This window comes from Crotalus tigris, unplaced genomic scaffold (assembly GCF_016545835.1).
Source record: "Crotalus tigris isolate CLP2741 ecotype Arizona unplaced genomic scaffold, ASM1654583v1 scf7180000022411.5474196:2289641, whole genome shotgun sequence".
NCBI classification, from domain to species: Eukaryota; Metazoa; Chordata; class Lepidosauria; order Squamata; family Viperidae; genus Crotalus; species Crotalus tigris.
This window is the reverse complement of record NW_024099112.1, coordinates 2,153,006-2,168,435: the sequence shown is the minus strand read 5'-3', so window position 1 is coordinate 2,168,435 and position 15,430 is coordinate 2,153,006. Positions and strand designations below refer to the sequence as shown.

The 15,430-nt window shown below is 35.9% G+C and overlaps 2 protein-coding genes across 6 annotated transcripts in view; one reads left to right on the top strand and one right to left on the bottom strand.

Annotated features, from left to right (window-relative positions):
- Positions 1-9,618, top strand: part of CEPT1 (choline/ethanolamine phosphotransferase 1) — a 35,138-nt gene extending 25,520 nt beyond the window's left edge. For all 4 annotated transcript variants that reach the window (XM_039319233.1, XM_039319230.1, XM_039319232.1 and 1 more), the window contains exons 6-9: positions 461-592; positions 5,958-6,116; positions 6,349-6,474; positions 8,631-9,618. In XM_039319233.1, the coding sequence (XP_039175167.1) occupies positions 461-592; positions 5,958-6,116; positions 6,349-6,474; positions 8,631-8,750 (537 nt within the window). In that variant the 3' untranslated portion in view covers positions 8,751-9,618. The remainder of the gene's footprint in view (positions 1-460; positions 593-5,957; positions 6,117-6,348; positions 6,475-8,630) is intronic.
- A 1,750-nt stretch (positions 9,619-11,368) lies between these two features.
- Positions 11,369-15,430, bottom strand: part of DENND2D (DENN domain containing 2D) — a 48,647-nt gene continuing 44,585 nt past the window's right edge. For both annotated transcript variants that reach the window (XM_039319083.1, XM_039319082.1), the window contains exon 12: positions 11,369-15,195. In XM_039319083.1, coding sequence (XP_039175017.1) covers positions 15,137-15,195 — 59 coding nt within the window. In that variant the 3' untranslated portion in view covers positions 11,369-15,136. The remainder of the gene's footprint in view (positions 15,196-15,430) is intronic.

Genomic DNA, 15,430 nt, shown 5'->3' with positions numbered 1-15,430 from the left:
TTCCCATGCCACTCTTTCTTTTTTTGTGTGTCTGTTTGTGGCATAGAATTTTGGAGTATATCCAAAGGTTTTTTCCTCATTCTTCTGTGATTTCAAGCAGCTATTTTCCCTGAACATATGCAGTCAATTATTTTCATTATGCTATTTCTTACTTCAAGGACAATTTCTATTATAACTTAATTAAATCTTGGTTCCTGATTATGCCAAAATAGGCATTCAAATGTTTGGTCCTATTCATTATTTGTTTTGTAAGAAATAATAGTCACGTGTAGGTCTATTATTTCAATCCTTATAAATAAAATTATGAAAGGTAATTTACTCCAAGGGTTTTCTTAAACCCGTGTTCCAAAAAATTCCTGGATACAGATTTAGAAAAGTGGAATGTATTGAGTTCATTTAAATCTAAAATAAAATTAACATGGAATATTTAAACTTTTAATATTTTTCCTTTCTTGTTAAGATTCCAGTGTTAAACATTCACATGAAAATCCTTCCAGCTATTTGTACAGTAGTAGGAACCATATTCTCTTGCACAAACTACTTTGGTGTGATCTTCACAGGTGGAGTTGGAAAAAATGGATCAACTATAGCAGTAGGTGTTTTTCTGTTTTGTTTTGTATTTTTAGTATACATTGTTCTTCTATTTTCTCTTCTGTGTAATCCTTCCTTCCTGTCTGTCTGCCTTCCTGTCTTTTTCCAAAGGCTCATAGGGGCTATCAAAAAACTCTCAGTAAAAATTAATTCATTAAAATAATAAATTCTCAACAGCATCATAACAGATTTTTAAAAATTCAAAATTCTGTGTTTTCCAATGCATCCGAACATTCAAAGCATGTCCTTATCCTGTTCTGTCCCAGCCTACACGAATACTGCTCAACCGCTTACTCATGAGGAAAAACCCCTTTGCATTGAACAAGGCAGGACTTGGTAAGATAAACCCCTTTTATTTTTACACAGCTTTTATGGAACAAAACTCCAACCAGTCCTTTAGCTATTGAAATGAACAAGATTTACGTCTCTGAGTTCTCAGCTGGAATACTCAAGGTTTAAGTCACTCAAACACACATAAAGCCGACAATCCTGATTAAATATCCAAGAATCCTGAGGCAAGAAATCCAATGATAGAAGCACAAAGCCGTAGCATCAATGTTTGCCTTTGGCAACCAGCCCCTCCCATGCCCTCTCCTCTTTATAATCCAGCCAGGGCATGGCTTCTTAGAGTCTTTTACTTTTCCTGGAGAGCCACCCCACCGTCCTCTGTTGTCCTACACATCTTTCCTCCCTGCACATAACGTGTATCTGGAACAGGCCTCAACTGCTCTTCACCTCTTCACTCAGTTCAGGCCCCCAACCTAGCTGTCTCTCTGCCTGAGCATGAGTAGATGGGCCCAGTGTTACATTTAGCTCTGAGTCTTTGTGCTCCTTAGAGCCTTCCACAGACTCCAATGTGACCCAGGCAACCCTTCCCCTTCATCCGATTCATCTGACTCGGCCGCTGGATCTCCTGGCAGGTGAGGACTCACAGCACTATCCCTCACCACAAGACCTTTCCCCCAGGTCTGATGGGCCAGATGCAGCTGTGAAGGGAATTGTTTGTGGAACGCTGTCACCAAGGCAGGAGCATGTGCAGTGGTCGCGTCCTCCCAGGTGAACTCAGGTCCATAGCCCTTCCACTCAATCAAATACTGGAATAGGCCTTTCAACCAACGGGAATCTCGAATACTGGGGACCTCATATTCCAGAGCACTGTCTTCATCCCGCTGTTCCAGTGAGGGACATTCTGATTGGCGGAGCGGACACACTGGTTCTTTGGGGACCAAGAGGGACCGGTGAAAGACCGGATGTATCCGTAATGAATGTGGCAATGTTAACCGATAAGCGACGGGATTAATGACGGCTTCAATAGGGAAAGGGCCTAGGTACCAGTGGTCCAGTTTCTTGGCAGGCCAGTCTGACAGAAAGTGCCTGGTTGACAGCTATACCCAATCTCCCACAGCTAATGCAGGCGTATCTTGCTATGACTGATCGCAACTTTCTTATAATCTGCCTTGGCCTTATCTAATTGCTGCCACACCAATTGATGGATAGTCTTCGTGTTCCTCAGAGCCTTCCACAGATTCCGATGTGACCCCAGGCCTTCCCCCTCATCTGATTCATCTGACTTGGCTGCTGAACCTGCTGGCAGGCAAGGACTCACAACATCTCCTGGATTAGATGAGAAACCAAACTTCAGACAGAAGAGGTAGACTAGATCTCTATGGTCAGGCATAGGGTTTGTAATAAAAAATATCCAGTTCCATATCTAGTTCTCATCAGATGGGATTCTCAGATAGACAGGATCTGAAGCAAAATTACTTTGATTAATCTGATTTTATATGATTTAAAATAAAATAATCTTATTTTAGAAATTTTGAAAGCTAATTAACTTCCACTACATTACCAAGTAAAAGGTAAGAATATACAGCATTGAAATAAAAATTCCAACATAATAAAGTGACTAAGAAAAGATACTTTTTTACATCTGGTTCTGCAGGTGCATCATTTTCTATTGCAAATTTCAAACTGTCTTATAATAGTTTTTATACATTTTCATAAGGTAAAACATTCCAATCAGATTAAAGAAAACAGCAGTTTTTGTTTGGCCACACTTCTTAGGCTACTTCAGTACCACTGATGATCTTCTAAAAATAAACTAAGACCAGTTGTCTTTGGAGCAGATTTTGTATTAATTTAGATGAGTATTTAATAGATAGAGTGGTGCTTAAAGGTTTGTGAACCCTTTTAAATGTTCAGTGTTTTGCATGTATGACCTAAAATGTTATCTGTTCTCCACACAAATCCTGAAACTAGATCACCCAGTTAAACAAATGAGTAAAAAACGTACATGTTCATTTATTTAATTAGAAAGATGATTGAAAATTATATATTTGTGTTTGGCAAAATGTGTAAACTTCTAGGATTATCAGTTCATTTGAAGGGGAAATGAGAGTCAGGCATTTCAGTCAATGGAAAGATAATCAGATATGAGTGTAGGAAGTCCTGCCTTATTTAAAGAAAAGAATTCTGGGTACTAATATCAAAGTCTGATCTTCACAACATGGCTCAAACAAAGGAGATTTCTGGAGATCTCTGAAAAACAATTGTTGATGCTCACCAGGCTGAAAAAGGTAACAAAATTATTCCCAAAGAGTTTGGACTCTCCAGTCCATTATCAGGTAGATCGGATAGAAATAGAGGTAATTCACACTTTGTTACTCTTTTCAAGACTGGACAAACAACTAAGATCACACCAAGAGCAAAGTGTATAATACTCTGGGAGGCCTCAAAGAACCCAAGAGTGACATCTAAGAAATTAAAGCCCTCCCTTGCATTGGTGAATATGAGAATACTAAACAATGGTGTACATAGCAGGATTCTAAGGACAAAGCCACTAGTCTCTAAAAAGAACATTGCTGCCCATCTAAAATTTGTGAAAGGCCACATTGATAAGCCAGAAGGCTATTGGAACAATGTTCTGTGGACAGATGAGATCAAAATAGAACTTTTTAGCTTAAATGAAATGCGTTATGTTTGCCAAAAAGGCAATGCTTTCATTCCAACGTAAAAACCTTATCCTATCTGTGAAAGATGGTGGTGGTCATATCATGATTGAGCCCTGCTTTGCTGCCTCTGAACCAGGATGACTCCATTATTTATGGAATTCTGAATTGTACTAGCAAATTCTACAGGAAAAAAGGGTATTTATCCATAAATTCACGACCAAGAGAAAGTCAGTCATGCAACAAGATAATAATCCAAAACATAGAAATTGTACAATCCAATAATGGTTAAAGGAAAAAGAAGTGTTTTGGAGGGAAGCGCACCAGCATCCCTGAGTTGACACTGTTCTATGTGGAGGTATGGGCTAAAATACTTCCACACTGATGTGCAGTGTGGATCAACAGTTATTGGAAACATTTAGTTGCAATTATTGTTGCCCAAGGAGGGCACACCAGTTACTTAAAGCAAGTTTACATAGTTTTACCATACACACATACGTAGCTTTGCATGATTTTCATCAATAAATAAGTGAACAAGTATAGCATTTTGGCTGATTTGTTCACTTGTGTACTCTTTATCTAAGTTTTAGGATTTTGTGGAAAATAGATAATGTTTATACCAAAACATTGACCATTCAAAAGACTTCACAAAGTTTAAACACCACTGTATATTGGTCATTACATAAAATGTTTAGGTTACCCCACCATTCTCTATATAAAGTGTAGACAAGTGATAAGCTGAGTTTTATCAGTGCCTCCCACAATCTGCTTTGCAATCTCCAGGGTGTCTACTGATGGCACTGTTGAAATCCAGCAACAAAATCACCAACTTCATAAGGCATCAATTTTTTGCTTTAATCCTCCGTCTCCCACTCTATAATCACACAAAAGCCAAATACGAGTGTCCAGTTTGGCTTGTAGCCCTTTAAAGATCAAAAATGTAAATTAAAAATTTTATTCCTATTATCTTTCTCTTCAAAATTAAAGTCAGTGTTATTAACTCTTGAAGGTCCTCAGAGGAACCGTTTATCCTGTTGCCACCAACAACCTCTTCTTGTTTTTAAATTTACTTTTTCTCCTTTATTTACATTTCTGAGATATTGTACCTAGGTGTGGAATATGAAGAAAACATGATAGTAACTTTTTATTAAGTAATTTAAAATTGGTTATGAACAAGTGCACTTCATATTGGAACATATTTACCAAATCTTGCCTTCCCTGATTATAAATATAGTCATAATTTTGCCTCTGGATAGAGGGAGATTTTCCTAGGTTAAATTTCTGAGTCTCCTCAAGCATGACCTTCCATTCCCAAACTGTATTCTCCTCAGGACCCTTCTTCCTTTAGCATATAAACTAAAGAAAGTGACTTGCACTGCCAGGCTTGGATTGGTAGCTTCTCACCCAGCCATCTGTGTTAGCTACACATTGTTCAATCATTTCTTTGGAGTTGATTATGTTTTTCTTTTCTTTTTTTCTTTAGTGTTATTCTGTTCAGCATCTTTTTAAAACTGATCAACTTCATCTTTAAATTGCAGAATTAAATAAATTAGATGAATGTATACTTATTCATTCCTTGCATCTTAACTATTGTAGGTAATATAGTTCTTATTAGTTCTCCATTAACTTTGAAAAAGTTCAGTGAGATTTAGTTATTGAATGTGTGTGTGTGTGTGTGTGTGTGTGTGTGTGTGTGTGTGTGTGTGTGTACAGTAGTGCCAAAATTGTGGAAACCTTTTGGGAAAAGTTTATTTTTGAGGTTTGATGACTAATAACACTTTTTTTGGAGTACCATAAAATTATGTATCAATGGAAAGATAATTTAATAAAGAATGTAATGCAACATAGTTTGTTCAATTATCTGTAGAATATCCTATGAAAAGTTATAACCAGAAAAAGGAAGCACAACTTGCTTAGATTGATATCAGGTACCTTTCCTTCATCTGATTGTAGCCAAAGAGCATGAGTGTTTAGAGAGCCAATCAGGTGTCATCTTGTTTTGGCAATGAGCCAATCAGGTCACAGTAGGATTCAATTATTGATTGTCATGTATTGAAGGTGAGAGAAGGACATTTGTCAATTTGTTATATGATCGCTATCAAGTTGGTTGGTTTTTTTTTCCCTTTCATTTAGTGAGCTTGTAAAATGTAATAAAATTAAAATAATGGTGCAAAGAGTTGACTGGTTGCCCAGAAAGCGATGTAAAAATAGTATTATTAAGTGAACAAGGCTACAGTTGTAAAGAAATTAGAAGAAAAATTGGTGGCATTTCTACTGTACACTTTCTCCAAAGAGTTTCCACAATTTTGGCCACTACTGTATGTATGTTTGACCAAAGTGTGCTCCGAAATGCTGACAGTTGTATTTATGTTGTATGCCCAGCATTATAAATTAATATTAAATCTCTTTCCTATGTAGGGAACAAGTGTCCTTTCACCATTTCTTCATATTGGAACTGTCATTACATTAGCTGCCATGATCTACAAGAAATCTGCTGTAGAACTTTTTGAAAAACATCCTTGCCTCTATATACTGACTTTTGGGTTTGTTTCTGCTAAGATAACTAATAAACTAGTGGTAAGTATTTCTTTGTGCTCTTAACTAATTTTCTGTGAAATACTTCACTATTACAGGTTTATTCTTTTTTCTCCCAGTCCAGAATTATTAGTGTATATGGAGGCACTTCAACAAGGTTTATCCTAGGACTGGCCATAATTCAGTTTAATCAAATGTACTGTATGTAGTTCCTTCCTCCATAGACATTACTAATTTTTATTATAAATAACAAATGCTTGTTTTTTCTCTGTAGGTTGCTCATATGACCAAAAGCGAGATGCACCTCCACGATACAGCATTCATAGGTCCAGCACTTTTGTTCTTGGATCAATATTTTAATAGCTTTATTGACGAATACATTGTACTTTGGATTGCCTTGGTAAGTGGCAAATGCATTTTTAAGATACATGTATACATCCTTGGTTTTCTAATGGCAATGCTGGATTCATAATTATTATTATATTACTTACAAATTTGTATGCCACCCATTCTCAACAACTCTGGACAGCTCACAACAGCAAAAAAATTATAAAATCAATAATATATAAAAATAAATGATGGCAAGCGCGATAAAGTGAAGAACCAGGTCTTCATGATTCTTCTAAACAACAGCAAAGTGGGAGCCACCTGGATCTTAAGGGGAACTTTGTTCCAAAGGGCAGGCACTGCTATAGAGAAGGCATGCTTCTGTGGTACTGAGTGTAACATTGTTTAATTGAAGGAACCCAGAGTGCACCAACCCTGCAGATGTTAGGGAAACAGCCAAGCCCTCTAATACCCAGGCCCTGTGCCATGTAGAGCTTTCAGGAAGCATCCAGAACCTTAAATCACACCCAGAAACAAACCAGTATAATTTTCCATATCTCTGGATCATGCCTACACACACACTCACCCACAGCAGCAAATGACAAGTGGTTTGATGTTTTAAATTCCATAATAAAGCAATGTTGTCTGTAATTTGAGAAAGAATTTTTAGAATAGAAACACATTATTTATATTCCGCTGAACTTGTAGTCTTGTGTTTGATACTGAGAAATCATAGCTGGGTATCCTAGATCAGGTATCAATCTTTTCGTTTAGCTATGTGCATTGGAAATACAATGCATATTTTTTTCATCTTTTTAAAAATAAGCCAGTGTTCCTAAAGAGAGATAACATTTTGCAGTTCTCTTCATATCTTCAATAAGAAAATATAATTCATTTTAGCCATGTTGTCAATTTTTAAAAAATGTACTCTTTCCTTATGGGGTTTAGTTTTTTCTTTAATGGTTTTTTTTTAATTCTTTATTCTTTTTTTGTTCTTTAAGATCATGTTGATATTAAAGTGTTGATAATTACTCTGATATTTCAATCACTGATACTATTGGAGTTTTCATGTCACAGATTTCATTTACTGCATAGTTAACCTATCCTTTCTCCAAAGTGCTCAGGACAATAGTTGCCATATTTTGTCCATGTTATAACCAAATCATGAAAGATATTCATCTGAATGATAAGGGATTTCAACATAGGTTTGCAGTTCTGTCTTGTGAAACTATATAGCTTTCATAGACCTGTGCCCACAATTAAGAAAAGGTTGATGCTTTTGTATTGATGATGGAAATCCTCTAGCCTAGAATACTAAAGAATGCCATACCTCTAATTGAGGAAGATATAGAACCTAAGATTTCTGCAGCTGCATTGTTGGGGACCTTCTCCTTTTGGGAAAATACAGTAGTGGCCAAAATTGTGGAAACCTTTTGGGAAAAGTGTACAGTAGAAATGCCACCATTGGTTAAGTTTCCACCAATTTTCTTCTAATTTCTTTATAACTGTAGCCTTGTTCACTTAATAATACTGTTTCACATCACTTTCTGCGCAACCAGTCAACTCTTTGCACCATTTCTTTAATTTTATTACATTTTACAAGCTCACTAAATGAAAGAAAAAAAAACCCAACCAATTTGATAACGATCACATAACCCACTGACAAATGTCCTCCTCTCAGCTTCAATACATGACATGAATAACTGAATCCTACTGTTGCATTACATTCTTTATTAAATTATCTTTCCATTGATGCACAATTTTATGGTATTGCTCCAAAAAAAGTGGTGTTATTAGCCATCCAACTTCAAAAATAAAATTTTCCCAAAATTTTCCACAATTTTGGCCACTGCTGTATAGGGCAGGTGAGATTGTGCAGAGACATCTTGAAAGCATTCCAGTTGCAAAAGGGTAAACTAAACTGGTTCATTCCAACCAAGTTGGGCTTTATTTTTATTTATTTGTTTGCATGAAATAACATCATGGGAGTACATTCTTTGAGGAACATGTCTGCCCTGTCCTTTAGCTTAGACCTCTGGGGGACTGGATCTTTCCCAGCTCCCACTTCTGCTTTAAAATGCAGAAAAAAATATTTCTTTGGTCAGGACAAGATAAAATTTTATTGAAACAGTATCCTAATGTTTAAAACAATGAGTTGAAACCCCAAAGAGTAAATTGTGTCAAAGTTTTTATGTCCAAATCTCATACATGTTTATATTATCCTTTTAGATTTTTTCTCTTTTTGATTTACTCCGATACTGTGTCAGTGTCTGCAATCAAATTGCTTCCCATCTTCACATCAGTGTCTTTAAGATCACGACCTACAGTACATATTCAAATCATCACTAGGTTGTTGCAATAACCAGTAGCTGTTTTCTACAAAAGAGGATGTGGTTATATTGAGGAGTCTCCAGAAACTGCAGCAGATAGGAACAAATCTAATTTATAATAATGTTGTATAACTAATTTTGTGATGGATGACACTCCCTAGTTAGACAGTCCTCCAACGAAAGGAGAATCCCAAGCATTCTCCAAACGTCTATATTACCAGGTCCACGGGTGTGTACCTAGAGAAGCATGCAGAGAATAAGGCTTTGTCTTTGTAATTACCTTGAGCACAAACCATGCTCTCAGACAACTGGATTCCCAACAACAGGAATTTCTAATACAGTTACAAGCTATAAGACTATTTGCTTTTAATTTAATTATTCTTTGAAGTGCTCATTTAATACCATCCCAGAAGTAATTATTGCCTTGAGAGACTCTGGCATCTCACTACCTTTGGTTGCTGGAATATCTTGGACTTGAGCCTAGATGACTATTCAACACTAGTTGCTGATAACCATGGTTAGTTTTTAAGAAAACAGATACTTCATGTTATTTGCATTGTCTCTGGAAGCTGGCATTTTGAAATGTTATCTTTGGAAGCAATCCACTGTGGCTGATCATCTTGTCATTGCAAATTGTACAGCCACTGTGATTGATAAATTACTTATTTTGTCTTTAAAAAATTCTAACCCTAATCCCTATGATGTGGGATGATTTTCAGCATGCAGTATAGTGTTATTTGTCAATTTATTTTTTAAAATAAACACTTTAAAATAAATTTTCAGTTTTTTTTTCAGTGGAAAGTCTATACAAAATTTGCAGTTACTTTTTGTATAAAATTTATGCAAAAATATTTCTGTTTAATAAATGAAAATTCTCATAACTATAACCCTTGTGCTCTTATGTTTTGATCAATAGGTACAATATTAATTTGAACTATTAAAGTATATTTATGCAGTTCAACTATATGAGCATTATGGAATCAAAGCCCCAGACCAAAGCAAATAAGGCTCATTGCAGTGTTTCTTGCATAAATAGTACATACAGTATGGGACCCCACCGAAATAAGTCACCCTGCTAGCAAAAGAGATGCACTGATAATTATGCATTTCAGGAAAGGGAAAAAAATGTTGCAGGCATATATATTCATAAGTAATGGATGATATTATCCTACATATTTGTAAGTAATTGATTTTGGGTTACTTCCTGCCCTTCTGCTATCTGCTATCTTCAAAAGAGAACAATTGTCTTTGTGGGAAGAAAGAGTTCAAAATGAGCCAGGAAATTTAGGGCACCAAATCCCAAGAGGAAGAGATTCTTCATTGGCATCTTGAGAACATATTTACATTTTATTTTATTTTCTACTGAAATAATTGCAACAGTGTGATATTTTAAAGTAGGCATGGCTAGAATAAAGTATATAAAGTTTTTAACTCAACAAATCAAATGTAAACAAGAAAGAAATTAGTAAAAATTATCTGAGAAATAATACATACCAGACAAATACCAAGTTTATAAAGATGCCATTTTATATAACATTTCTCTAGCCATACTCAGTGAGGTTTAGCAGATTTTGAAGTCTATTTAAACACCTGCTGTCTTGGACAGGCTATTATCCAACAAATGTTGATGCAAAAATATTGACAGTGACTCTAGCACAGTGGTTCTCAACTTTTTTAATGCCGCGACCCCTCCCCCCAACCGGTCGTAAATCGAGGACTACCCAACTGGTCGTAAGTCGAGGACTACCCAACCGGTCATAAGTCAAGGACTTTCCCTGCTTGGGAGCACCGCGCATGCGTGGTGCCGCCCCCTGCACCAGCCGAGGCGTAGCTGGCAAGCGGCAGAGACGGCGCAGGCCGACCACCGGCTGGGCCACCAGCTGGCACAGCCCAAGGGAGGTAAGGCACCCGCCGGGCCTCACGGGCGCCAGCAACCCTCCCTGCGCCCGCCGGCCTCCCACCTCCCACCCCTGGCCCTCTTTTACTTACATTTTTAGTAGTTGCTCAGCAGGGAGGGGTGGAAACTTCCAGACAGCCCGCCTTCGCTGCAGACAACTTGCAGCACTGTTTGCAGAATGGGACTTTTGGCAGGCTCAGCAGGGCAGAGACAGCCTGGACAATTCCTATTGGCTTTTGAAAGCCAATAGAATTAGACTTTATTCAAGAGAGTCTATTCTATTGGCTTTCAAAAGCCAATAGAATAAAAGGGAGTAGCACAGCTAAGGAAAATGGGAAAAAAATGGCGGACTGCGTTGTTTGGTGACCCCCGTGAAATGGTCATTCGACCCCAAATGGGGTACCGACCCACAGGTTGAGAACCACTGCTCTAGCATGTAGATTATAGACACTGTTTCTCAGATTTTCCAACATGTAGGGTCCAGTTTAATAAAAGGTTGCCAAGCATTTGATATTATATTAGTGACATTCTGGATATGTATTCACAAAAAATGAAATAAATTGAAATTAGTGGTGGTTTTTACCCTCAATAGTATACAATTGAGGGTAATACCCTCTGCATACAATTCTGTGGTATTTTCTTTCTTATATTCCATAATTTACATTCTATTTCAAATAGCATCCATATTCTTTTGCCCTTATTTCTATTTTCTATTCATCCTTTTATAAGATCAGTCTATGTTATAATTCTTTTTTCTTGCTGAATTCTTACTTCCTTTGTCTGCAGTTCTACTTTCACTCTTTTCTTCTTCCACATGTGTTTTTCCTCAAAATCCTTTCTTGACACTACCAAAAAGCGGTCTGTCTCGCATTCAGAACTTCTCATCACCCAGGCATCCTTCAGTATCAATTCATGCTTTTATTTTTTGCAATTTGTTCATATGAATAGACTTGTTTAAACGATATATTTGAAACAATCTTATTTTATATTAGCCAGCTATACTTAATCTTTTATACTCAGTCATGTGGGCTTCTCATGGATGCATTTTACCCCCTTCTGTTTTTAAATTTGATACTGGATCATTGTTTTATTTTATTAAACAAACTGAGAATATTTCAAGAAAACAGCTAGAAATGAACATAAAGTGCTATTATATCCTAATAATATAATATATGTATATTTATATCCATTTTAGGATAAGGAGCACTATGTAGCATGCAGAAAAGAAGTAAGAAATAGTCAACAAAATGTAAAGGCATGAAATAAGGAAATATAAATAGAGTAGGATTCTTAACAATCGATTTAGGTTCATTTTTAACAAACTAAAACATGAATATATCGCACCCATAAATGAATATTCCCTTGGAATAACTATTTCCAGATATTTAAAAGAATTCAAGGAGCAGTTAAAAACCCCAATTAAGTTTTGAAAACATTAAGTTGTTCCAAAAGAAATTTGAATTGTCTAAACTTGCAAAACAGCAGTACAGTAAAACTTTTAAATATCACCATTTACTCCAGCTGATTAAGTAGTCTGGATGGTTTATATATGTTCGTATTGTTTACATCAGATGCATCTTTTGTGTAATGATGTAATTGTGTCAATGCTGCAATTAGGTCATTATTCAAATGAAATAAAATGACATAAATTGGAGCAAATTACAGTTTTGATTTAACAGGCATTTATAAATAATAGACATTCCCATTTTCCAAATAGTCCTTTGAATTGAGATTTTATTGTGTATTCAATTAAACTTTCTTGCAATCTTGACAGTTTGACATTAGCGACACCTAAATTCTTAAGTTATTGTCAGTACTGGGGTATGTTTTAAATAATTCTAAGTCGATAATATTCTTTGAATTAACAGTTAAAAGAGTATTGTATAATAAAGCTGGATAGCGGATATTTTTTTAAAGAACCCCTCTAACGAAGAACTGGAGTATCCCATATTAACAAAACAATGGCTAGGGATCAAAAAATATTAAATGTATTTCTCATCTTAGGATCAGACTAATTCAGCAAATATGTTTAGTGGACAACTAAGAGAAGGGGTTAAAGCAGTTGGCCTGAGGAAAGATTTATTTATATGATAAGAGGCTTGTCCACTATTGCCCTGTTTTTGTTCAATATTCTTAAGTGAATTAATAAATATTACAAAAATCACAGTGTTTAAAGATGTGAATGCAACTCTGAATTATATACAAGAACTTTGAATTTATCACTGTGGATTTATGGATGTAATAAGCATGGGAAGGATAGCCAGCCAAAAGGTTACTCTTCAATACTGTATTGGAAAGATGGTGGAACCCCAGGATTTAAAGTCCAGGATTGCCAATATAATATGCCTTCCTATTTAATAATTAGTCATCTATCAATGTAGTGGAAAGATTGATTATACTGTTCTGCGCAGTCAGTTTAAAGGCATGCTTGTAGGTAGAAAGAGATATAATTAGATAATTATGTTTTCTTTCTTTTTTCCACAGCATGTATTTTTTTATCATAAAAAAATCTTTGGGTGGAGGGAGCACCCCCCTCTGAGTTGTACATTAAATTGTCTTGTTACAGATGGCACAGTTTTTCTCCTGTCTATAAAAGAATTCGGACATTCTTTACATAATTCAGAATATGAATACTAGCAACTGCTAAGCTCTATTTCTACATAATTGTGAATAGAGTATTGTACTTCATGGCAGTTCTAAGATGGTTCAATAGCTGAAGAACCTGAAAACTTTCTAAGAGACATTAATTTTCTTGTAAACAATATAAGCTTGATAACTTGTCCTGTCAGAGGACTTGACTCGCACACTCTCATTAAATTAACTTATTAAAAACTGTGTCCTAAAAAGTACACTTTGTTAACTTTGACATGACATTCAACTTTATATATACCACATTTGTTGAACTCGATAGCAATAACTGGTATACAACAAAACCATGTGGCAAAACATGTCTACCAAGACCAAACTTTACATTCTCAAATGCAAAAGGGACACCTATTGTCCCCTCCCACTGCTTATTTTTTTCTTTTTTTCTTTTCCACCTTTTGTAAAGATATGGTACTACTTATTTATTCTTGGGGCAAAACATGTTGGGCAAATTGGAAAATAGCAGATTTGGTCAATCCGGTCTTCTCCAGGCTAATCCTTATTTGCATTCTCTATTTCAGCATAGTGACAAAATATTTCAAGGAAAGCAAAGACAATCTTTCTATCTTTAGAAAAGATATGCAAAATCTACAGCTCCTGAGAAAACTCTCTTACAGATCAGAGATTTATATCCTTATACTGGACCATCCTACTCATTGTCTATATTAGTATTTGTAACAGATAAACACCTTAGAGATAAACTAAGGCAACTGTGTTAGATTTTGGTTCTTACCATCTGTAACTAATCTAGCTAACCATCAGATTGTTGAAGTCACTAAAAATCTGGAGGATGACAGATAGTCAACCATCCTGGAAATGAACACTAAAGGTAGGAAATTGATTTTTTTCTTCTAACTAAATGATAGCTTTAATTAATATTTTCCAAATTAGCACTGGAAATTCACCAAGAATTAGGCCCCTAAGAATTTCATTGTAAATAGGAACAAATATGTCTGATTAACTATTCACTGGCAGTTACTTGTTCTAACTGTGACACTACAGTGCCACTTACGATGCTAGGAACACCAACAATCCCTCAAAGATAGCATCCTAGGGTTTGCTTGTTTTCCTGGATCTCCAATGTTCAGTGCAAGGATGTGTATCTCCCAATTCATTGATAATATTTTATAGTGGTGGAATGGGTCAAACTGGGTGGACTTTACTAAGTTGACATGGTCACTGGGGATCTGTTTGCTTTTCTGTTTCTTTATTCCTATGCTCTTCAACTCATTCTTTAATCCAATATTGTGGTTCCACTTCCCTCCTTTAAATTGTTTAGTAAAAGAAATTTCATGTGACACTGAGACAAGCATTCCTGCTTAAAACATAGCAAAGTATAGAATGTATATAGAAATCTAACATCCATTTTATAATCCCATCAAGTACAAACATTCAACATAAGACCTTTGGCTTGGAAACCAATTTAATGAGAATAAAAATGTTTTCAATGAATGTAATTGTCTCACTATTTCCACTATATTCTCTGTCTTATGCATTGTTTACTGCATCTGACAAAATTTCCAAAATATGTAGAATCCTATTATCAAAATAGGATTGCTTGATAATACAGTTTTATGCTGCCATTCCTTCTGTGGAACTGCAGCTTTGATTGTCAGTTGGACTACAAAATTTCAGGCAAATTAAGAGCAGCATGTAATGCCAACCAGAAGAAAAAGGGAAATGTAGAAAACAGTGCCCAAGGCTCCCCATGACTTTTCATGGTTTACGTACAAAGCACAAGTACTACCAGGACAGCTAACAATACCAACGGTATCTTTCACCTATGGATCTAATCCAGTTAGATGATCAGTTGAAGACCTGTCTATCTCCTAGGGACCAATCTTCTCTTATGAAGCAAAGATTCAGGAGAGTCTCCTGTATTTCTTTTCTTGATATTCATTTAATTTCTGCTGAAAATATCCTGCAGTTAAAAACAAAAAGTGCATTAGTAAGAATACAATAAGATAGTAATAAATATATAGAACATAGAATAAAGGGGTTGGAAGGGACCTCCTCCTCCCACACTTGGCATATTTAGTTTTTCTCACATATCAGACCCTCGTCTGAGAAGCTTCTGCTAGCTGAGGAATCATCTCTTCGTGGTGAGAATGTAATGTTAAGGCAAAAAAGTACACAGCCACTATGGCCTAGGAATT